We start from the raw sequence: 23451 nt of genomic DNA, 5'->3' as shown, positions 1-23451 counted from the left end.
ACGTTCATTGCTCGCCAGATCATCCCAATCGTCGCCTGCTTTTCCCTGCTATGGTCCTCCATCTGCCCGAACGGCGACCTAGGTCTGGGCTTTCCGTTGCTGTCCGCGTTCAGTCCCTGCTGTCGGAATTGGGTTCATTCCCTCTTCCGCCTCCCTTCCGGGTCCGTGCACCTACGCCTCCCTGGTGTTTGTCCCGGCCGTCCGTCCGTCTGGACTTGGCACAGGGACCCAAGGACTCGGTTCCGCCTGTGGCCCTCCGTCGCCGTTTTCTTGCTCTCCTCGCCTCATTTTCGGACTGTGAGACTGTCTACACTGATGGTTCCCTGGTTGATGGTCGCACTGCCTACTCTTTTGCTCATGCTGCTCATGTTGAGCAACGCTCCTTGCCGGCTGGCTGCAGTATATTTACTGCAGAGCTGGTGGCCATATTGCGCGCTCTTGAGCATATGCGTTTCTGCTCAGGTAGGTCCGTCGTCATCTGCAGTGACTCCCTGAGCAGCCTTCAGGCCATCGACCGCTGCTATCCCTCCTCTCCTCTGGTGTCCTCCATTCAGGAGACTGTTTCCGCCATTGCCCGTTCTGGTCGTTCGGTGGTCCTGGTTTGGACGCCCGGTCATGTTGGCATCCCAGGGAACGAACGTGTAGACAGGCTGGCCAAAGGGGCGATCGACGCCCCGGCTTTGGAGGTCGGCCTTACGGCTCGCGACCAGCAGATGGTGTTGCGCCGTAAGCTGATTGGGGTGTGGGCTGCTGAGTGGCGTGGCATGACAGCCCCGAATAAACTGCGGGCTGTCAAGGGGACGACCGATGTGTGGCGTTCCTCCCTGCGGGCTTCTCGCAGGGACTCGGTAGTCCTGTGTCGGCTGCGCATCGGCCATACATACCTGACGCACGGCCATCTGTTGCGTCAGGAGGATCCCCCCTTGTGTCGGTGTGGGTCCCGGCTGACGGTCGGCCACATTTTGCTGGAGTGTCCTCGACTGCGCACACTCCGGCAATCTTTTAATCTCCCGGGCACTTTGGCTTTGATTTTATCTGACGATGCCTCCATGGCTGATGCCGTTTTAAATTTTATCCGTGGTAGTCCGTTTTATGGTTCGATTTAGGGAGGTCCTGCACCTTTCCTTTTCTGTGTCTTTTGTCCTTGTGTCTGTTGCTGTTCTGGTGTGCCGTGAGATGGTTGGCTCTTTCCCTTTTTTGTTCTCGTGGTCAGTCAACCAGTCTCCGGCCGTCTTCCTTTCTTCTGCTTCTTTCTGTCTGGTGTTCCTCTGTCCTGTTCTTGTCTGTAATGTTTGTTGCTCCATTTGTGTTCTTTTAGCGCCTGGGGGGTCGTCTCCTCCCCCTTTGGTTTTTACCTGCTCCGTAGATTTTCGGCTCGCCTGATTTTGGAATGGGGGACTGATGACCTTCGCTGTTTAGTCCCCCTTAAACATCCCAACAACCACCACCACCTCGTTTCGTTCACCCCCAACCCATCCCACCCAACCCCACCGAACCGCCTCGTTTCGTTCACCCCCAACCCATCCCACCCAACCCCACCGAACCGCCTCATTCGTTCCCCCCCCCCCCTCCACCTCCCCACTCAAGGGCGGCTTACCGAGTATAAATGTAGATGTAGATGTAGATACATAGTATCTCTTTCGGTTCCCCCCCCCCCCATCCCAAACATCGTACCTCGGAGTGAGGTGGCGCAGTTGTAATCACACTGTACCCGCATCCGGTCATCCTGATGTACGTTTTCCGTGATTTTCCTAAATCACTTCAGGTAAATACCGGGATGGTTCCTATGAAAGGGCATGGGAGACTTCCTCACTCACCTTTCTCTAATCCGATGGGAGCAAACAGCCCGCTGTTGGGTCCCCTTCCACCAACCATCCAAAGAGATATCAACAGATAGAGAAACGTTGTCGGTAATTAATTCTTAAGGAAATACGAGAAATAAGTTTTGTTCATTCAAATTGTGTAATCCGTTCTTCTGGGTCGGTTCTGCGCCAGAGACTTCAACAAAGAGCTGCGTTTTGTAGATAGCAATGTTCGTCTTCAGTCTTCATCGATCTCGCTTGAGCCATTCGTTTCTCGGCGCTTGCACATTCGATACTGCGGCTCTTTTTGGAAAAAAAGAACGCATATCACAACGGCTAAAACAGACAATAACATACAAATTGTTAAAGAACTAATTATTCAATAGCTAAATAAGGGCCAACGCTGGAAGCGTACCTAAATGAGGGTACACACACTCCGCACACAATACCACACGTCACCTGAGACATTTAACACCATGGACAATTCGTGCAAATGCAGTAAATGGCATGGGGATGCACATTCTTCCATTCCGAACACATCAAATCACTCACGCCTTGGCGAACAGGAGTTTTTTGTTGCGTGTGACTGATCACTCCCATATGCGAAGTGGTGAAAAGGTGACTTGCCTTATTACATTAGTAAAATATTCCAGGATTTATGAATCTAATCCAGTCCGCTAGCGAAAATAGTACTTACTTATGTGCTGCCAAAATTGTGTAGGCATAGGTGGAAACATCTTCTACATCCAGACCGCTTTGTCAGTCATAAAATATAGTCCTGTCAATTTTTCTTTTGGAAACAAGCATTTGTGACAGCCAGAGCGAGAGCACCAGCAGCAGCGAGTACTGTTTGTATAAAGCGTTTATTTTGCATTTTGTTTACGACCTTCCACTAAGGAAGGGATTCTATTTGTGTTTATCTGCTCTGCATAGTAACTAACAGTTCTTGATAAAACTTTACGTAGTTTTCGTGTTAGATTTCTTAGTGTTTTCTTGATCGTTTAGAACAGAAAGCGCCCTAAAACCGTCGTTGTTTGTTTCGCGGCCGTTAGCCACTAGTCACTTGAATCAGCAGTTGTCTTGTGACAGCCAGAGCGAGAGCACCAGCAGCAGCGAGTACTGTTTGTATAAAGCGTTTTTGTACTTACTTGCTGCGCTTAGCTTTTAAATAGTTTTTCTGGGAAAACCTAGCGTAGTTTTCGCGTCTCGTATTTCAGTGAGTGTTTCTTGATTATCAGAGTAGCTCATCAGAAGATTATCTTGGGAATTTGTCACCGTATAGGGTAGGGTAAACATAGTCATGTGTAGGGACTGTGGTTGTTGTGAGCGGACGCAAGGAGAATTGGCCACTCTTCGGGGGCAGGTGGAGGCTTTGTCTGTTAGGCTCATAGAGCTCGAGGCGCAGGCGTCGGCTCGTAGTGGCGTTGGGGCAACTGTGGTGAGACCTATGCCTACTTCGGTGGCCTTGGAATCACATGGAACCCCTGATGTCGCTGCGTCTTCCGGCAGTGAGCATCTTACCGGTCAGCCATCACTCCAGGGTGAATGGCGGACAGTGGTGGGCTCGCGCGTGCCTGGCCGAAAGGCGAAGGTGGGATCTGGCCGCGTGGCAGCTGCCTTACCCCTTTCCAACAGGTACGGGGTGCTTCCTAGTGGTGATGACATAGTTTCCGAGCCACCACAGGATGCCTCGCCTGTTGGGCCAGTGGCCGATTCTCCGGCAAGGTCCCGACAGTCAGAGGGCGGGCCTATTAGTTATAGGGAGCTCCAACGTTAGGCAGGTTATGGAGCCCCTCAGGAAAATAGCGGGTAGGTCGGGGAAGAATGCCAGTGTGCACTCGGTGTGCTTGCCGGGGGGTCTTGTCCGTAATGTGGAGGAGGCCCTTCCGGCAGCTATTGAACGCACTGGGTGTGACCGGCTGCAGATAGTAGCACATGTCGGAACGAATGACGCCTGCCGCTTGGGTTCTGAGGCCATCCTTGGTTCCTTCCGGCGGCTGGCTGATTTGGTGAAGACAACCAGCATCGCACGCGGAGTGCAAGCTGAGCTTAATATCTGCAGCATAGTGCCCAGAGTCGATCGCGGTCCTCTGGTTTGGAGCCGTGTGGAGGGTCTAAACCAGAGGCTCAGACGACTCTGCGACTATAATGGTTGCAAATTCATCGACCTCCGTTATTGGGTGGAGAACTGTAGGGCCCCCCTAGACAGGTCAGGCGTGCACTACACACCGGAAGCAGCTACTAGGGTAGCAGAGTACGTGTGGTGTGCACACGGGGGCTTTTTAGGTTAGAGGGACCCCCCTTGGGCGAAACGATAAAATACCTGACGGCTTACCAGAGAGGACATTATCATCGTTAATAAAGAACGTCCGTCCTCAGAGACCAAAAACAGGAAAAGTTAACGTAATATTGGTAAACTGCAGGAGTATCCAGGGCAAGGTTCCTGAATTAGTATCTCTTATTGAGGGAAATAGTGCGCATATAGTATTAGGAACGGAAAGTTGATTAAAACCGGAAGTGAACAGTAACGAAATCCTAGACACAGAATGGAATATATACCGCAAGGATAGGATAAACGCCAATGGTGGAGGAGTATTTATAGCAGTAAAGAATTCAATAATATCCAGTGAAGTTATTAGCGAATGCGAATGTGAAATAATCTGGGTTAAGCTAAGTATCAAAGGAGGGTCAGATATGATAGTCGGATGCTTCTATAGACCACCTGCATCAGCAACCGTAGTAGTTGAGCACCTCAGAGAGAACCTGCAGAACGTCGTGAAGAAGTTTCGTGATCATACTATTGTAATAGGGGGAGACTTCAATCTACCAGGTATAGAATGGGATAGTCACACAATCAGAACTGGAGCCAGGGACAGAGACTCTTGTGACATTATCCTGACTGCCTTGTCCGAGAATTACTTCGAGCAGATAGTTAGAGAACCAACTCGTGAAGCTAACGTTTTAGACCTCATAGCAACAAATAGACCGGAACTTTTCGACTCCGTGAATGTAGAAGAGGGTATCAGTGATCATAAGTCAGTGGTTGCATCGATGACTACAAGTGTAATAAGAAATGCCAAGAAAGGAAGGAAAATATATTTGCTTAACAAGAGTGATAGGGCACAAATCGCAGAATATCTGAGTGACCACCATCAAACGTTCATTTCTGAGGAAGAGGATGTGGAACAAAAATGGAAAAAATTCAGAAACATCGTCCAGTACGCCTTAGATAAGTTCGTACCGACTAAGGTCCAAAGCGAGGGGAAAGATCCACCGTGGTATAACAATCATGTACGAAAGGTACTACGGAAACAAAGAAAGCTTCATCATAGGTTTAAGAGTAGTCGAATCATAGCTGATAAGGAAAAGCTGAACGAAGCGAAAAAGAGCGTAAAGAGAGCAATGAGAGAAGCATTCAACGAGTTCGAACATAAAACATTGGCAAACAATCTAAACAAGAACCCTAAAAAGTTTTGGTCATATGTAAAATCGGTAAGCGGATCTAAATCCCCTATTCAGTCACTCGTTGACCACGATGGCACCGAAACAGAGGACGACCGAAGAAAGGCAGAAATACTGAATTCAGTGTTCCGAAACTGTTTCACTGCGGAAAATCGTAACACGGTCCCTGACTTCAGCCGTCGCACGGACGCCAAAATGGAAAATATTGAAATAAACGATATCGGAATTGAAAAACAACTGCTATCACTTAGTAGCGGAAAAGCATCCGGACCAGACGAGATACCCTTAAGATTCTACAGTGATGATGCTAAAGAACTTGCCCCCTTTCTATCAGCAATTTATCGTAGATCGCTGGAAGAACGTAAAGTACCTAGCGACTGGAAGAAAGCGCAGGTCGTTCCCATTTTCAAGAAGGGTCATAAATCAGATGCGAATAATTATAGGCCTATTTCGCTTACGTCAATCTGTTGTAGAATAATGGAACATGTTTTGTGTTCTCGTATTATGACGTTCTTAGATAATACAAATCTCCATCATAACCAACATGGATTCCGCAAACAGAGATCATGTGAAACTCAGCTCGCCCTATTTGCCCAAGAAATTCACAGTGCCGTAGATACTGGCGAGCAGATTGATGCCGTATTCCTGGACTTCAGGAAGGCATTTGATACGGTTCCGCACTTACGTTTAGTGAAAAAAATACGAGCTTACGGAATATCGGACCAGGTTTGTGATTGGATTCAGGATTTCCTAGAAGAAAGAACACAGCATGTCATTCTTAACGGTTCAAAATCTGCAGATGTAGAGGTAATTTCGGGAGTACCGCAAGGAAGCGTGATAGGACCTTTATTGTTTACAATATACATAAATGACTTAGTTGACAACATCGGTAGCTCCGTGAGGCTATTTGCAGATGACACGGTTGTCTACAAGAAAGTAGCAACATCAGAAGACTCGTACGTACTCCAGGAAGACCTGCAGAGGATTAATGCATGGTGCGACAGCTGGCAGCTTTCCCTAAACGTAGATAAATGTAATATAATGCGCATACATAGGGGCAGAAATCCATTCCAGTACGATTATGCCATAGGTGGTAAATCATTGGAAGCGGTAACGACCGTAAAATACTTAGGAGTTACTATCCGGAGCGATCTGAAGTGGAATGATCACATAAAACAAATAGTGGGAAAAGCAGGCGCCAGGTTGAGATTCATAGGAAGAATTCTAAGAAAATGTGACTCATCGACGAAAGAAGTAGCTTACAAAACGCTTGTTCGTCCGATTCTTGAGTATTGCTCATCAGTATGGGACCCTTACCAGGTTGGATTAATAGAAGAGATAGACATGATCCAGCGAAGAGCAGCGCGATTCGTCATGGGGACATTTAGTCGGCGCGAGAGCGTTACGGAGATGCTGAACAAGCTCCAGTGGCGGACACTTCAAGAAAGGCGTTACGCAATATGGAGAGGTTTATTATCGAAATTACGAGAGAGCACATTCCGGGAAGAGATAGGCAACATATTACTACCGCCCACATATATCTCGCGTAATGATCACAACGAAAAGATCCGAGAAATTAGAGCAAATACGGAGACTTACAAGCAGTCGTTCTTCCCACGCACAATTCGTGAATGGAACAGGGAAGGGGGGATCAGATAGTGGTACAATAAGTACCCTCCGCCACACACCGTAAGGTGGCTCGCGGAGTGTAGATGTAGATGTAGATGTTAATGAGTTTAAGAGATGCTACCTGTGCCGTGAAAAACTTGTCTTTCCCAGTGACACCACTTAGGGATGTACGTTTCTCAAAAGTTAATTCTCAATAAAGGGCTTTAACTGCTGTGCAATTGACTGTAGTATAACATTATTGCAGAAAATGACTAGTTTGCTGTTTAACGCACCACCTCCGGGTATATTGTTACCTTCTTTGACAACAGGTCTTTAATGGTAATAATGTCAATACCCCTTTAGACTAAATTTCGTTAGTTCTTAAATATTTTAAGTAGGTGCGCCAGTGCTTGTTGATATTAATCGAAAAGCATCCTCTGAAAACATTCACTATTGTAAAAGTTTAAGTTGTTAGTAATTGTCAGGCACCTGAAAACATGTATCAACATGCATTAGTAAATAAGAGGGACAGACACCTAAACTTCAGAAACGTACTTCCTAGAAGCTTGTTGCAGTGTAGATACATCAGCATAGTACAGATGAAAAAATGTGTCCATAATCCAGTGCTGCAACGCATCGAACTTGTTAGGATTGATACTGTTGGAATACTGTCACTGTCAAACGTTTGAATCACAACGGACAGCAAATGAATTACTCATGATAAGAAGTGAAAAAGGGTATGTGCCAGTTTCTGTAAGAGTTGAAGAAGGAAATTGGTCAAATATTGTACACTAGCACTGTTCCTATAGTTCCGCAGTTAATAAACATAAATGTATTTGTGAAGTTGCAAACAAAGTTGTCATTAACAGTACAAATTAACATCCGTGAAACAACCTGCACTTGCAATGCAATATAGTATTAGCAAAAGCGATGGTGAAAAATCTTTAGTTCTAAGAGGTTAGCTTAATCACCGAACAATATCCACTACATTGGGTGCATATAATACGTACATCTGTAGAGACATGGTTGACGTGGACCCCTGAAACCGAAGCATATTATCTTACAAAATGGTCTCGTATAATAATTCCAGATTTAGCACTACTGAAAACATATTTTCTGTCTTATATTGCACTTAAAGAGAACAGCTTGATGAGAATTACTGACATAAGTGTGTGTTGATCAAGAAGACATCAAAATAAGAACAAGCAAAGCTTTTGGTCACAGAAACATGAGTTTATCTAAATTGCTGTAGTTGGCCTTCCGCATCTTTCAGTGGTACAAACTTTTAGTGGCACCAGAGATGACGCAGAGATAAATACAGTAAAGAAAATATTTGTGGAAGTAATACGGTACTATTCACGTTTTCATTATAAAATCACATAGTAAGTTACTTCATGTATGTATAGTAAAAGCTATAAAAACGAACGATAAACGATACTCAGATTAAAGTTACTTAAGATGATACATGTATGGTCTACAGATTTGACAAGACGTCAATGTCGAACTGACATAATTAACTCTAAGAAAATTTGAAATAAATATTTCTATTGTCAAAATGCTTTCAATATGTCACTGAAATTACTAGCAAAAATTTTTTGTTTTGTTATTTCTAACTGTACGTGCAACATTACATTAGTGTTTCGCTTAAAATGCATGTGTTGGAAACGTCAAAGAACAACTGTAAGGTTGTCGATGTCCACCCTATGAAGAAGCTGCGTATAGTTCCCAGTCTTGCCCACAAAGTACCCCACGGTCCGCAGACGTTCCAGTCTCTATCAAAACCATCGCAACAAATAAAATTAAACAAGACGACCATCAATGGATGATGGGTCGCTATAAAGGCAAATCCTACTTCAAATTGTCTAGATGTCGGTAAGTCACATTTGTATTAACGGGCGTTAGTGGAGTCTGGGGCGTTATTTTATGTGGTACCGGATGTTTATGGTCATCAGCTGAATAAAATGGTTTCGAGTTCCGTATTCATTGTGATGAATGGCACACATGGAAAATAAGTCAGACAGGCTCCTGTGTTTAGAGAGAACTTTTCATGACCTCATACAGCTCTTCAAAGATGTCGTTTCACCCACCAGAATACAGTGATGTCTCTCGATGGGACTTCCTGCAGGGATTGCTGGTAGTCATGATTTGGAAGATCGGAGCTCTAAATTGACGGAGTTGATGTGTACAGGGAGGCAACTGTAGGAGAACTTGGAGCAGAAGTCAGAACTGCAACGAGACTGCAGCCAGACAGCAAATGCTGGTCACTGAACTACGCGATCGTCTCCCTTGTCGGACCACGAGCGCCAAAATCAGTCCACAAGTCACGGACATCGGTCGTCGCTCCTCCTTGATCAACGCCCCCTCAGCAACAGCAAGTCTTCCATGACAACGACCCAGGTGTCAATGCCCAGGGCCAACCATCGAGAAGCCACTTAGGCTCGAATGAGTTCCGCGTCGTCGACGGTTACGCCTGACCCCGATGACTGCCCTGTTCTAGATAGTTCGCCATTGCCCACCGACTCAGCCCCGGAAACCAGAATTTCAAAGGCTGGCCCACCCGAGTACGTCACAGAACAGCACAGCACAGCACCCGGCGTCTGTTGTGTGTCAACTGGGAATCTTCGCTGTGAACTCTGCCGCAGTGGACAGCAAAGGAGAGACCTCTGCTTGTCAGCCCTGCCCGGGCAGGCAACATCGTGCCATCCATCCGCCCCCTTCCCCCCCCCCCCCCCCCCCCCCCTCCGCTGCTCCTTACCGTCGGTACAGAGATTGACAGATTGACTCCGGTCATCGGATCGCCGTGTCATTGGAACGACGAGACCTTCCGCATTAGAGTTGGTCTGGTGGCCGCCCGTGACCGCAGAGCGGCCGCATCCTGCTGTCTCGACTCGTCTCGCATACCGGAGACGCCAGCGCAGCTGTGTGTCTCCCGAGCAGCCCGTGCACGCTGCCTACCAAACGTCTGAGTCTCCAGCTGCGACTCTGAAATATAAAGAGGGACACTGGGCAGCGCCAGAGAACGGAGCACAAGCAGAAGAGTCTACTAACCGTATGAGTTAGTAAAGAACTACTAGAGTTCTTGTATCTCGACGAGGACCCCTCTCTGCTGCTGTCAACATCTTCCATGCTAGCCCAGCCTGAACCCAGACAGCCTACAGTGCTCGCCTTCACAACTGACTTCACGCAACGACTATTGCTCTGAACGAAAATCTTCCATTGAAGGCACAATGTCCCATATCAACAAGTACAGTATTAAAGAAGCACTAGTCCGTTGTGAAATTCTACTTGACTGCAAAACAGTACTTAGCCTCACGAAAGGAATCCATATTCTGGCGAAGATAAAAATTAAGTGGGCATTGTGAACCCGGGGTCACAAACTGCCATGAAGGTCAGCGTAGTGCCATCGATGGATGAACTTGCTATGCCATCACAGCCCACTACCAACCAGGACAGCGTACTGTCCAGCCGCCAACAGGCATGAGCTTGAGTGACGAACTAATTTGGCAAACGGTCATTCGATAAAAATTTTCAGTCGGACAAGGGAGTTGTGGCAGATCAAACGGCTTTGTGTGAATCAACATGCGAACATTGGGATCATCCTGCTTCTTATTCAGCGTTCGGAAAAGGTGGCTCTGGCAAAATTAAAGGTACTTCAGGATGATTCGCAGAAGATACTGCAAAACAATGAGCTTCCCCTGCGTCCTTGGTCATAAACTATGCTAGTCGTAAAGAAGAAAATTGTCACTTTGTGTTTCTGCGTCATTAATTGGCTGCTAAACAAAAACACCAAAATAGGATATATATACCCATTGCCACGAACTCATTTTGGATTGTTGAAAGGGAGCAGAATAATTCTCTGGTATCTATAAGAAGACTGGCTGCCAGCAGATAAAGGCGAACGGGGAAAAGATATTGCCCCATAGCCTCTAAGAGATCGAAATTCAGTCGTGTAATAAATACAATGCTCCAGCCACCTTACAACTTCGGGCAGCCTGATTCGACGTCTTTAATAGAATTAATTTGCTAGGTGGATAAAATCTTTGTTTCTTCGACGAAGCTGAAGAGTATATCAGTAAAGACCCCAACCGCAGCCAAATAAAAGAAAAAGAAATTGAGCCACCGAGCTATCGGAAATGGAATCGATCAGAAAAGGTAACACCCGTAAGAGATTTTACAGCTCTCTAGCACAATCGCGCTGTGAAAGGCTTCCCCATATTGGACTCTTAACTGTCGCAGCGAGACGCCAAATGTTTCGGCAGATAGGAGCAGGATATATATTGCTACATATAAAAAGAGGCACTGCTTCTCTAAAATGCAGAGACGGCAGTACACAATGGTAGTGGTTGCGTACTAGGTGCAACTGTAACCTAAACCTAGAGGAACGCTGAAAGTGATTGCCTACGCCTCCAGGATACTCTACCAGGTCCGATAAGGGCACGTTACCGACAGAGAAAGTGTACCCAAACAATCGAAATACAGTCAACAAATTCATTTTTTTTACATGACAAACAATTCACTATTGTGATTTACCAACAGTCTACATCCACGATGACAATCCTGAAGAATCAATTCGGACGATGTGAGAGATGGGAGCTGAGCTTCCAGGAATAGGTCGTCACAGTAGTGTACGAAAGTGGAGTAGGCATAAGGATGGTGACTGTCTTGAGAGGAATACATTGGCAAAGTGTAACGGTGCTACAGATATCCGTCATTGCTGATATAACGAATATTGCAACCGAACAATATCAAGATCAAACGTTATCGATTATTGTAGAGACCTAAAAGAAGATGGATATCGTAAAGGGTGAATTAAAACTAGCGGAAGCTGAGTTGTGTAACAGGAATAACGACTCGGTATGAAGGAAGTGTGTTGTTACGCGTCTCATTTCGCTTACGACGAGCCATACTAAATAAAGCATTTTCATTTCAGAGCGAAGGAAGGTTGCTTGGGATTTGCAATGACCGTTCATACAAACACGTGTTACTGCCCAATCAATACCGATATGTTAGATTCTATGTAAACCACAGTGGGAAATTTATACGACAGACGAATGTGCTTCACTTAACCAGTACATGGGTTACCAGTTTCTCCTGCCGTTGATGTGTTTCACCAAATGGCAGTGGGTCTCTTCAGAATTGCCTGAAATGTCAGTACGCAGGTAGTAGAGCGCATGGACTACGTCACCCACTACATCGTCACTGAATTTATAGAGAATGCCAAAGCTTGGGAATTCGGCAGGTTCCTTTCAAAATATAGCATTAGAGGAATCAGATACCACGTGTAATGATTTCATTGTGAATGAGTTCAGACAAAACTGATGTCAAAAGAATTTCACCATGGAATATAGTCCACAAGGTGACAACTGCGTGTGAATATTCTTACGGAAAGTTTTAATAAGACGCTGGAACATTGTTGGCCGCCATTGTGTAGCCAAAGCGAGACACATGCAATGCTGTCTGCCGAGACAGTAGTATACAGCACCGTAAAACATGAAGCTGTTTTTCTGATCGCTGGCGGGGAACCTGAGACAACCTAAACTTTGTGTTTTCCTTCAGTATGGTTATAGCAATTCTTGACAATGACTCAATAAACGAGACAGCTGGCGTGCATTTGGACATCAGCAGCTCAGGATAAGGTCAGGTCGGTAAACAATATAACCAAATCACCCTCCTGTTAGCTACGACCAGGTGACGTGCTATAGATATTTCCAAGTGTGCAGAAGACGAAGCTATGGGAAAAATTATCAAAGCGCGTCTCCTGTCCGTACCAAATCCCTACGTCACTTGCGAGATGCCACCTACGAAGTCGAGGCTTTCGCGATCCACCATCGAAAAGAGAAGCGCAGAGACTATGTGGATTTGCTTCACGTGAAAGCGTGCCACAGTTTTGAGACATATCGAAAACCTCTATTGCTGCACTAAGCAACACGTGAGGACGTGCTAGACCATCGCCGTGCTTCAACGGACGAGCGCTGCTGTGAGGGTGATACCGTGACTACACGATGAGAACCCAAAGACACACCAGAACTGCCGTGCTCTATGAAATTTTTAGACAAGAATCGCTTGCGGAATATTGGTGTGAAATTAAAGGAACCCACCCTGTAACGGTATACGCGAAAGACATCACAATTTAGCAGAAAATGTATTCGAAACTGGGATAATTCTAATGTGATACCTGCGAAGATGTACCGTGATGGTATGAACAAGAGAACCAGCAATAGCTCTCTCAGTTCAGTACGAGAACAGCTATAAAAGTACTAGTACAATGACGCAATGTTATTGGGTTGACAATATAAACGTAAATAAATCAATGCCCGATCAGAGAACACTGGCACTTCAGGAACTGTCTTGCGTAAGGGACGGATATTACCCTGCTGAAATAAGTACGGGGACACCCATTTGAATAAGGGAATGTATCCTAGTAACAGAAGTACAGTGAAAGAGAAGAGGGAATGAAGCCTTCATGATGACTCCAACTTCCACTCTCCTTCACGGAGCGTATATAAATCCGACAGGCAGAGACATAGTTACGTATGTATCACAGAAAAACACGAACCAACTCATAGGTGGTGACCTAAAATTTTTTGTATCAGAAAGACCACAAGACCAGTTTCGTTTTTCTGCTGAATTAAAACACCTAAATAAGTTCAAACTGCAGGATCTGAGGTACTAAAACACCGTGCGTTTACTGAGTACATACATGCAGCTCCCAAAGCATGTATCGAAATAAAGATTTTAAATTTGGAAAAAATCTGCAAACATCCATATTAAAAATTGCACGATTCCCGTATGTTACTCCTAAAAGCCAAAGTTGACGAAGGCCATTATGCGGTATAACGCGCAGAGCCAGAGGTACTATATGGTCATACTAAACAATGTTTAGATATGGGCACGATCAGGCTTCGGGGTCCACATTTTATATGGATGGCAGTATAAAAATTTACAGCCGAATTACTGAATGTCAAAAGGAAACAGTGGAAACGCTAAATATATTCACAGCGAAAATTGTATGATGATTAATGCACTTCCCTGCATCACTCGCGGAAGCATGCTGGAAGTAAGACGAATCCTGATTGATTAAATCCGAACTAAAAATGGGATGGTACTCAGACGACAGGAGGAGATCCTGAAGGAAATCAATCGCAGTTGTGAAACGCTCCACTCCGAAAAATCCTGTATTTTGACGAATCTCTTGTGATTTTCCTGGCAGTACATCACCATCGCTTTCAGACGATGGTTTCTTCGAAAGTGTCACGACAAAAAAAATTCTAAGACCAAGTAATTTGCCTAGAAAGTTCAATCAGGTAGCTAAAAAGACCTAACAGCACGTTCGATGAAAATTACCTCTATAACGTGGAAAGAAGCTTCAGAGAAGTTACAGTGAGTCGTAGTTGAGAATTAATCGCCTGACATGACAAGGTTTGAGAAAATATAGCAACTCACGTATCCTCACTAAAGCTCATTACGCAGCACAGATTTCTGTTACGAAAGTTGACAGCTAGAAGAAAGTCGAAGATGAACGTTATGTGGAAAGCAGGATAACAATGCATCTACACTAGACTTAAAAAGGACAACGAATGCAAGACGATGCCCAGATAGTTGAAAACAAACTTTTCAGATTGTTTGACACCGTAGTTTTCAATCACCTATTGACGTAGGAAGAGTAAATGTTCGCGTCCAGCAGCTGAAGACGTTTCATACTGAACGGAGTTACTTCAGGAACTTAGTACACGATAATGGAAATACAGAGCCATAATGTGGGCAAGAAATGTGTGATCAAAAATATAAGAGAAACCCAATTGTTAGATGTAGACAGAACCGCTTCTTGGCAAAACTTCTATCCCTGTTGACTACCTTCTGATCACGTAACGGTTCAGTACGAATTAGTCAACAACACAATTAGGACGGACGAGCGACTGTACGGAATGGGACTCAACTGACGCCAACAGTGCAATCCAGTCCGTACAGTAACACACACATACATACGGAAGCCTCAAATAATTGGAAGCGGGCCAGCGAGAAATAGCGTTCATTACAAGATCTTCCTCTGATGACATAACGTCAGTTAGATACATATTACAAACAAAAATTATTGATCACAAAAGTGATACTACTTGGAAACAAATGCACGTCCTTGTGCTGGTTAAGTGCGAATCAATGTAAATCATGTAATTAACGAAATTGAAAGTGTTGACACAATAGATATTATTGAATGCATGAAAGTGAATGTGACAGTTTCAAAGTACACCTACCACGAAAATATGTTGACATGATGAAACATGCCTTTGAAAGAAAGGGTTTGCGATAAAAAAAAGAATTACTGGTTCAAGGATTTCTAATCAGTTACATAAAGGAAGAAATAAAAGTAGAAAAACGAGCCATTATGTGTTTCACGAATAAGGAAGATTTTCAACAATAAGATACTGTTAAATCTAATTACAGTTTTTGTGTCTGTGGGTGAAAGGTCTCGAAGCACCAGCGGTGCCGCAGATAGGCCCCACCGCTCCTGCGGCGAGGCCCAAATCTGCAGCACGAGGAAAATTCGGAGACCTGAGAGTCCTGAAGTCATTTACATAAAAGGAATTAAATGAATAAATACGGCTATATGGTCAAGTGCAAAAAGCAGTAAATGGAATAGATGAGAAAAAGTAGTAGTATAGTGGCTACGGCAAGACTTCCAGCTATGAGGCTTCAATTCCCAGTAATTTCAAAAATTTGTGAATAGATGTGGCTGCAATAACAAGATGTTACATAAGTAGACAAGACACACTTCAGTGGAAGTGTTTGATACTTTCTGAATAACAAAATTATTAGTTCTCCAAAGCGAAATAGTTAAGAATCCCTTACAGTCATTCCGGCAGCGTCTCATATTTGAACCTGTAAAACAGTTGGAGGAAGAGGTGTGTTAATTTCAAAAATAAGGAAGTGTCCTTTGCAGTGGTGCAGCTACTATAGTAGCTGGGTGGCGACGTCCACGCCGTCGGTTCGATCCCCCACCTCTTGCAATTACATAACTAATTTCGCGTTAAATGGAATGGTCGGTTTGACAAACCTACCGTCATAACTTGTAGTCGATTGGAGATTCACAGTGAGGATAGTCATATTTGAAATGCTGTTTTACACTGATTATTCTAAACCCTCAATATTTAAGTATTGGACCAATTAATGGAAATGTCATTTACCAGCCTTCAATTTCTGTGTATAAATGTTTAATAATTTTAGGATGGTCACCAAATCATGTAATTTGTTGTAAAGTTGGCTGTGTGGCATGATGGCGGATAGTGCAATCGGTAGACGCTGCCATCCAGAAAACGTTGAAAGTATTGTTTGCTTTTAAATGGACAGGTCTCATGTATGACAAACATTCCAATGTAAATCAAACTAAATACTGAAAACCTTTCAAGGTATTCTGAAGTCGATATATGTGATCTGAATCTGCCATTGAAGAGAGAAAATAGCACAAAGTAAGCTACACAAGATACATAGATACGTTAACATAGTTCACTAATACAAAAAGGTAGTGGTAGGTGCGATTTTATGTTAATTAATTAGGTTCATAAGTTAAGATAAAGAGTATGTATATACTTCGTATATTTAAATATTAATTATTAAAAAGTCTTCCAATTTTTGCCTTAGATGATGGCTCAGAGTACCAAAGAATTCTCCGTCGGTTCTTGGGAACATGATCCAATATTGAGGAGGACAGCCCTTCCTCATGTTGTGAAAAAAAATTGGAGAACACTAGGAAGTGTTTTCCTTACTAATACCAATATAATTGTTAGCCTAATAAGTTGGATATTTTTATGTACATCAGATTGTGCTCTAAACTTAAAAGGAAATGGATTCGTGACTATGCGAGACTTTGTCTCCAGCTGAGTGTAAAGAGAGGAACACATTGTAACCGAATTTTTATAGTTCTGAAAAATGTCACGTATTTTTCATCTTTGCTGTGTAAAATATCATACCAAGAATCGATGGAACAATAAATTAATAAAACTCGCCTAGTATTGGCTCTGTGTCACACACTTTGTATCGTTCATGTCACACCAATTGTAGTGGATATAGCTGACCCAAATTATCACGGTATAACTTCCAATGATGATAGAGGTTTCGTTATCAGTGTAATTTTTTACATAGTATTATGTTACGTCAATGGCAGCTGGAATAAATTTGTCGTCGGAAATGCGTCACCAAAGACTTTCCACTAGCATAATACAGAAACAGTGGCAGATACCATGAGCAAGTATATTCTTTGTGCTGTCTCTCGTGATTGGAACCTTTCAAAGTGATATACCAACAGTTAAAAAGTGTCAAGAGGTTCGATGCGTTGTGCTGTTGTACTATTTTCCTAACCACGTTCAGTTGTATGTATTAAGTTCTCTTTGGTTCTCATTTTTGACGACAGGCTGCTTGGATGATGAAGAGGCCTAACTAATAAGGCACTGCTTGCACCTGTACCTGAAACAGATGGTGCTTCCAATAAATGTCTTGAAAACAACTGCATAGTGCTTGACTTGAGCAGTAGGGACTTCCGCATTGTTAGGCTCATACCTGGGGCTTTCTTTTAAGAACTGTCATTTAACGAGCCTTCACACAGGTAGGGTCATAGTCATGTGGGGGGGGGGGGCGGAGGAGGAGGAGGAGGAGGAGGGAGGAGGGAGGAAGGTGGTAGTGGTTCACCTGTAGCTGTAGGCGATGGCTCTTTCTCTAGTAGGAGGTGAAGGTGAGAAATTTTGTAACTTGGTGACATAGGTGGGAATTCCTCGCTTGCTGTACTTCCTCCAGTTGGGATGGTCTTGATGGAGATAGTATTGGGTAACTTTGCTGTTTGCCACCTAGAGCAGCAGTAAGTGATCATACCACACGTGCCAGAGGTGAAACAGGCAAGTCAAATAGCTTTCGTGATAGCTATGCAGGTAGGGGAAGTACGGCAGATGCACTAGTAGGTGGTGACAAATCTTTAGTGTGCTGTGAGCAGTATTGGAACGTAAGTTTTCCTAGAACCCATTTTTGTAAACTCTCGTCCACAATTTTCTAAAGGTCATGTCGCTACTGCTGTAACGGTAGGCCGAGTCTGTAAGTTGGTGCAACAGCTTCTGGTGCAGTAGCTTCTGGTGCAGTACACCACTAAGACATTTTCTTCCTGACACACATTATACAGCATAGGTTTTCCTACCATTGTGACTTGTTGTATAGTGAAACCTGCAACACTGCGTGCAATATAATACAAAACAGGCCCTCAATGGCTGCTGGAAAATAATCGTAGGTAACCTTCTTAGTACATAGCAAATGCAATTTAAAACTACTGTCTGTTCACTTCCAAGAGTTCACGAAACGGCGTTCCCTGTCTGTCCGCCCTGGACCATGATCTATAACCAAGTGGGCGAGAGCTGCTCTTCCATCTTCCGTGTAGGCTTTGTTCATTGTCCGGTCATTGGTGGATTGTACTCGGCCGGCACTTGACAGAGGCGAAGTCGATATCTTCATCCTCAGCGCTATCTGTGGCGCTGGTGGAAGCTGCGCAAGTGGCGAGTCGATAGCATTGGCACCAGCTTGCATCTTCACGCGTGTGATGATATTGCCCTGGCTGTGACTTGTTCGGAAAAACACAGCACCTATGATGCCAGATGGCAGTGGTGGTGGTGTAGGTAGCTCAAATGACTTTGCAGGAGATGGCAATGGAATTCTAGATGGTTTGACTAAGGAACTCAGAAAAAGTGACGGTGATGTAAACTCCATCCATAGAGCAGCTTGTATGGTGGTGGGGTGGAATTTCAGTGAGGGTGATAATGACGGTGAATGCTCTCTACTGGAGAACAGCGCTTAAATGGCTGCGGGGAAAGTAGTCGTGCATTTGGCTGCTTGATACTGGGAATTAAACTTTGTGGTGATACTGGGAATTAAACTTTGTGGTGAGAATAATTGACTCACTGATTGTGTGGTGGTGGTGGTGGTGGTGGTGGTGGTGGTGGTGGTGGTGGTCTAGGAAATTTTTTTAACTACATTAGGTGACAGGTATGAATTATTTGCTTGCTGTAGGTAAAACCTCCAGCTGAAATGGTTTTGACGGGATAGCATTGAATCACTTGCTTGTCTGCCACGTGGAGCATCAATAGGTAATTATACCATGTTTGTGAGTGGTAAAGCATGCAGTTGAGATGGCTTTGGTAATGGTGGGGATGCAGGTATGGGAAGTACGGCAGATGCACTAGCAGGGCGAGGTGAGACAGCTTTCTCAGACAAAGCAAACCTTCGTAGCTCAAGTTGGTATTCTGGGAGCAGTATTAGACTGTGTAGGGGTTTTGTAGAACCAACGATGCCAGATGGCATTGATGGTGGAGTAGGTAGTTCAGATAGCTTTCCTGGAGATGTGTATGGAGTTTTAGATGGTTTGACAAAGGAACTTCGAAAAGGTGATCATGATACAAACTTCGTCTGCAGAGCAGCTTTGGTGGCGGTGAGGGTGGATGTCCAGTGAGGATGATAGATGGCGGTGAACTGGGGAATAGAAGATTTCAGTTCTAAACATGGCTGTTACTCAGAAACCGTAAACTAGTTTCAACATAGGATTATACACCCAACCATTTGCAAATTCTTCGAGACGTTAACCTAGGTTTCGTGAACTACTATGGATGTAAAACCGGAAAATTTCATTGGAAAAAAGCAATGGTCTGGTTAATCAGTGTGTGTTACACATTTTTATACTGACGAACTCACTCAGAATAAACTACAGATGATATACTAGGGCGGTTTTTGTGATACCGGATTCAGTGTTTTTTCACGCATGCACCCTACTAGATTCCTTTTAAGAATTTTAAGGCCTGTTTCGTTGAACCTAACGACGACAAACACATGCTGCAGTGGCTGGTAAGTGGAGTAATGTTCCTGCTTCTTTATTATTGCTTAGGCGTGTGCTGGACTGCTATCATACTCGAAAATTTTCACTCTGCAGAGGAGTGGTGAGTTCACGTCGGTCAAGAGTTTGGACATCCTAATTAAGAATTGATAAGGTTCGCTTTTCTTGAGTCAGGCACTTTCTTCCTTAGTGTTGAAGAGGCTACGATAAATCGTAACTTGACAGACGATACCAGAAAGACGAGTGAGCTAAGTAGTTTCCTTCGTAATTACAAATATTTTAGTAACGCTCTTCTTTTGTCGTTGCTGTAGAGACAACTATAAACAAACTGCTTCTATAGGCAAACATTCTTGGAAATTACTAGATCACCGGAGACAATACTCAGCGACCGTGGAGGAAAAAAACTATTAGTACCAGTTTTAGCACATTAACGCATTTTGTATGTTCTGTTAAATAATAGTACTTACATTTGTTCCATTGAAATGTATTTTATGTATATTTGCAAAGCATACAGCTTGAGATCACCTTCTGTTCCAATAGAAGATACACGCACTTAATTCGGTAGAATTGTGTTGAAATACGTAAATCCATTGCGGTATGGGTTAGCATTAATCAAAAATTATCAGAACGTGCCAAAAGTAAAAAGGAGGGACGGGGATATTCAAACGCTTGACAGTTTCGTTGAACCCCCCTTACAAGGACCACCCTAATGATAGCAGTCAAGCACACACATAAGCGGTAATAAACAACACGTACTGTGGTGTGGGTTCCTCGTCTTCAATTTCGACAAAATAGAGCTTAAGTTTCTTCAAACAAAAGGCAAAAATCGGGGCGTATGCGCGTGAAGAAACATAAAATTCGAGAAAATAAGCATCACCCTAATCCATATAGATAGTTTTGCACGGAACACTCAGAATGCGAGACGTCCTCCCACTTGCTGAAATCTTCATTACACCAGGACAACGGTCGTATCTGGATACGCCGTCTTAGAGACGAACGGTCACTAGAAACATTCACCGCACCACGGACATAGTACACTGGGGAAGCATTACGTTGTGGAGGACATTTACCTTGATTTCCTTGGGACCTAAGACAGTAACCGAAGGCACCGTGACACCAGCGATCTGTTGGAACATCACTGCGCATCAGCTGCATCCCTCCATGCTGGACGTTCTCTGATGACGGCGTCGGCTTCCGGTAAGACAGTACAAGGCCAGAAGCCGGCTACAGTGTTTACAAAAGCAGGATAGCGATCTCAAGTTGTCGTGACGACACAATTTGCCTGATAAGAACCTCGCGGACCTCGTCTGAGACGCTATCTAGCATCTGCTCAGCGCCCAAAAATCTTCGGCCCGTAATTTACGAAGATTTTGTGACGTGCGCGTAGACACCCTTAGTCCTGGTGTACGATTTACTGTCTCGCGGCACATATTTCTTGTCTGACCATTCAGAAGCACGTTAGCAAATGTTTGTGTGTCTCCATTAATTCTCCGTTCATTAGTTACAGGAATGAGGAATTTGATAGCGAATCTTAATCATGGTGCACTGTATTTTGAGAATACACATTCAGCCGCGATTCGCGTGGAAATACGAGATTCTGTTAATCACTGCAGCTTTGAAGTCTTACTCTGGAACAGCGGTGTTTGATTCTTCTTTAGTTATATCCAGTCAACAACACTACAATGTTACATACGACCAGTTTTCGCAATAAATATGCAAGTTCTTCCGGTATGGTAAGTGTGTGCTATATCGAATCTGCAGATATTTGAAAAGTAATATTAAAATTACAGCTCCTGGGTAACAGGCAGGAAGCCTGGAATGGTAAGTTGCCACACCATGAACGTGCGCAGTTCTAACCAGGATATTTGCACAGCGAACTTTGGTTAAAAAAGTTGGCTTGTCCTCGTGCGAAACAGCAAAGTTCCTCAACATGGCATTTGATAAAACAATGCTTTCCATGAAAATGAATCTCACCTGTCATTAATCAAGTATAAAATCGTTTACTCAGTTCATTTGTTGGACAACGTTTGTGAATATACACTACTGGCCATTAAAATTGCTACACAAAGGAGAAATGAAGATGATAAACGGGTATTCATTGGACAAATATATTATACTAGAACTGACATGTGATTACATTTTCACGCAATATGGGTGCACAGATCCTGAGAAATCAGTACCCAGAACAACCATCTCTGGCCGTAATAACGGTTTCACAGGGATCGAATAAAGGTTAGAGCCACGGGTCGTAACACATCTGAAATGTAATGTCCACTGTTCAAAGTGCCGTCAATGCGAACCAGAGGTGACAGACGTGTAACTTTTGGCACCCAATACCATCACGCCGGGAGTTTGTGGCTCCACGTGAAAGCCTGACAGCTTTCGTATGCCAAATATATCGCCACCGTCGTCTGCCGCTGGCGTGGCGACGGTGAAAATTGGCGTTTTCTTCTTATTGGTATTATTATGCAGCTTGACGGCTGCATTGACGAAGCCTTGGCAGCGCAGCCCTTCTCTGACTGCGTGCTCAGTCAAGACCCAGGGTACGCCCCTTAGGAGCGCCTTGGTTATCTTCCCGCGACTAATTACGGGCTCCATCGTCGTCTTCCGTGTAGCGTCCACTATATAAGCGACCACAAGGTCATTCAGGGTAGTTCAAACTCGCTGCCTGGAGCGTGATGGTGGTGTCAGAATCGACCGACTCGACAACCTCCTCCTCGCATCGCTGCCCCATCTCGTCGAAGAGTTTCAGCCAATCTACCTCCCTGCACTTACTGTACAGGGCGGGAGCGGTGGAACTTTCATCTTCTGCCTCCGAGCTGCCGCCTCTCGCGACCTTCCTTTCTATGCTGGTCATCTTTACCATACTGCGCGCTGGGGTTACGACAATTTGCTTTTTGCTGTTAAAACAGTGGCACAATAATTTGCCACCCCGCGCGGAATGCGGTCTTCCGAACACTCCCTCAGTAGCGGAGCGTCGCGGCTGCGTGCTCTGCTGACCCGCTCGGCTGCCACAGCTCGACTGCGCGCCGTTGACGAGCTGACCTTGTACCATATTTATGTCTGGGCGATGTGTGGCGCTCCCTATGCCGTCCGCGCCCACTGTGGCCATTTCTAGCTGTGGTAGCAGTCTCTAGGTGCTCCAAGGAGCTTGCTGCCGGCTGGTATCGCGTATGCCGTTCTGTTCCGTTACTTACGCCCTTGGACGTCTGTAGTTCATTCCATTGTTTCTGTAGTAGTTACAAAGTAGGATTCCACGCAGTACTAAGCTGATGTCCTGCTTCCCGGTTGATAAAGTTCTCCATCTTCTTGATTTCAATTGATTCATAAATGACACTAGCCCAGATTCGGGGGGGGGGGGGGGGGGTCTGAGCCAGGATCCTGGTTTTTTCATACTCCATGGTGTGCTCAATGTCCAGGCAATGTTCTACTACTGCAGATTTAATTACATGTCGTAGCTTGGTATGCCTCTGGTGTTTACATCTTATTTCAACTGTTCTGGTAGTTCAATCGATGTAAGACATCCCACATTCGCATGGTATATGGTATAGCCTAGGTTCCCTTAACCCCAGATCATCCTTGGCAGTTCCAAGGAGTGTTCTTATCCTCTTAGGTGGGCAGAACACACACTTGATATTGTTTCTTCAAGATTCTACTGATCTTGCCAGATAGAGGCCCAGCATACGATAGGAAGAATACTTTCCTGGTCTCTTCTTCCTGCTC

At 44.5% G+C, this 23451-nt stretch overlaps 1 protein-coding gene across 1 annotated transcript in view; it reads right to left on the bottom strand.

Annotated features, from left to right (window-relative positions):
* The window catches only part of LOC126176547 (axoneme-associated protein mst101(2)-like), a 71927-nt gene extending 49342 nt beyond the window's left edge, over window positions 1-22585 (bottom strand). The window contains exons 1-2 of the mRNA XM_049923704.1: window positions 22431-22585; window positions 18804-18854 (exon numbers count right to left, since the gene is read on the bottom strand). Of these exons, the coding sequence (XP_049779661.1) occupies window positions 18804-18854; window positions 22431-22585 (206 nt within the window). The remainder of the gene's footprint in view (window positions 1-18803; window positions 18855-22430) is intronic.
* Window positions 22586-23451: the final 866 nt, after the last annotated feature.

This window comes from Schistocerca cancellata, chromosome 3, assembly GCF_023864275.1.
Source record: "Schistocerca cancellata isolate TAMUIC-IGC-003103 chromosome 3, iqSchCanc2.1, whole genome shotgun sequence".
Taxonomy (NCBI): domain Eukaryota; kingdom Metazoa; phylum Arthropoda; class Insecta; order Orthoptera; family Acrididae; genus Schistocerca; species Schistocerca cancellata.
The sequence above is the reverse complement of the archived record's forward strand: the minus strand, read 5'-3'. Positions and strand labels throughout refer to the sequence as shown.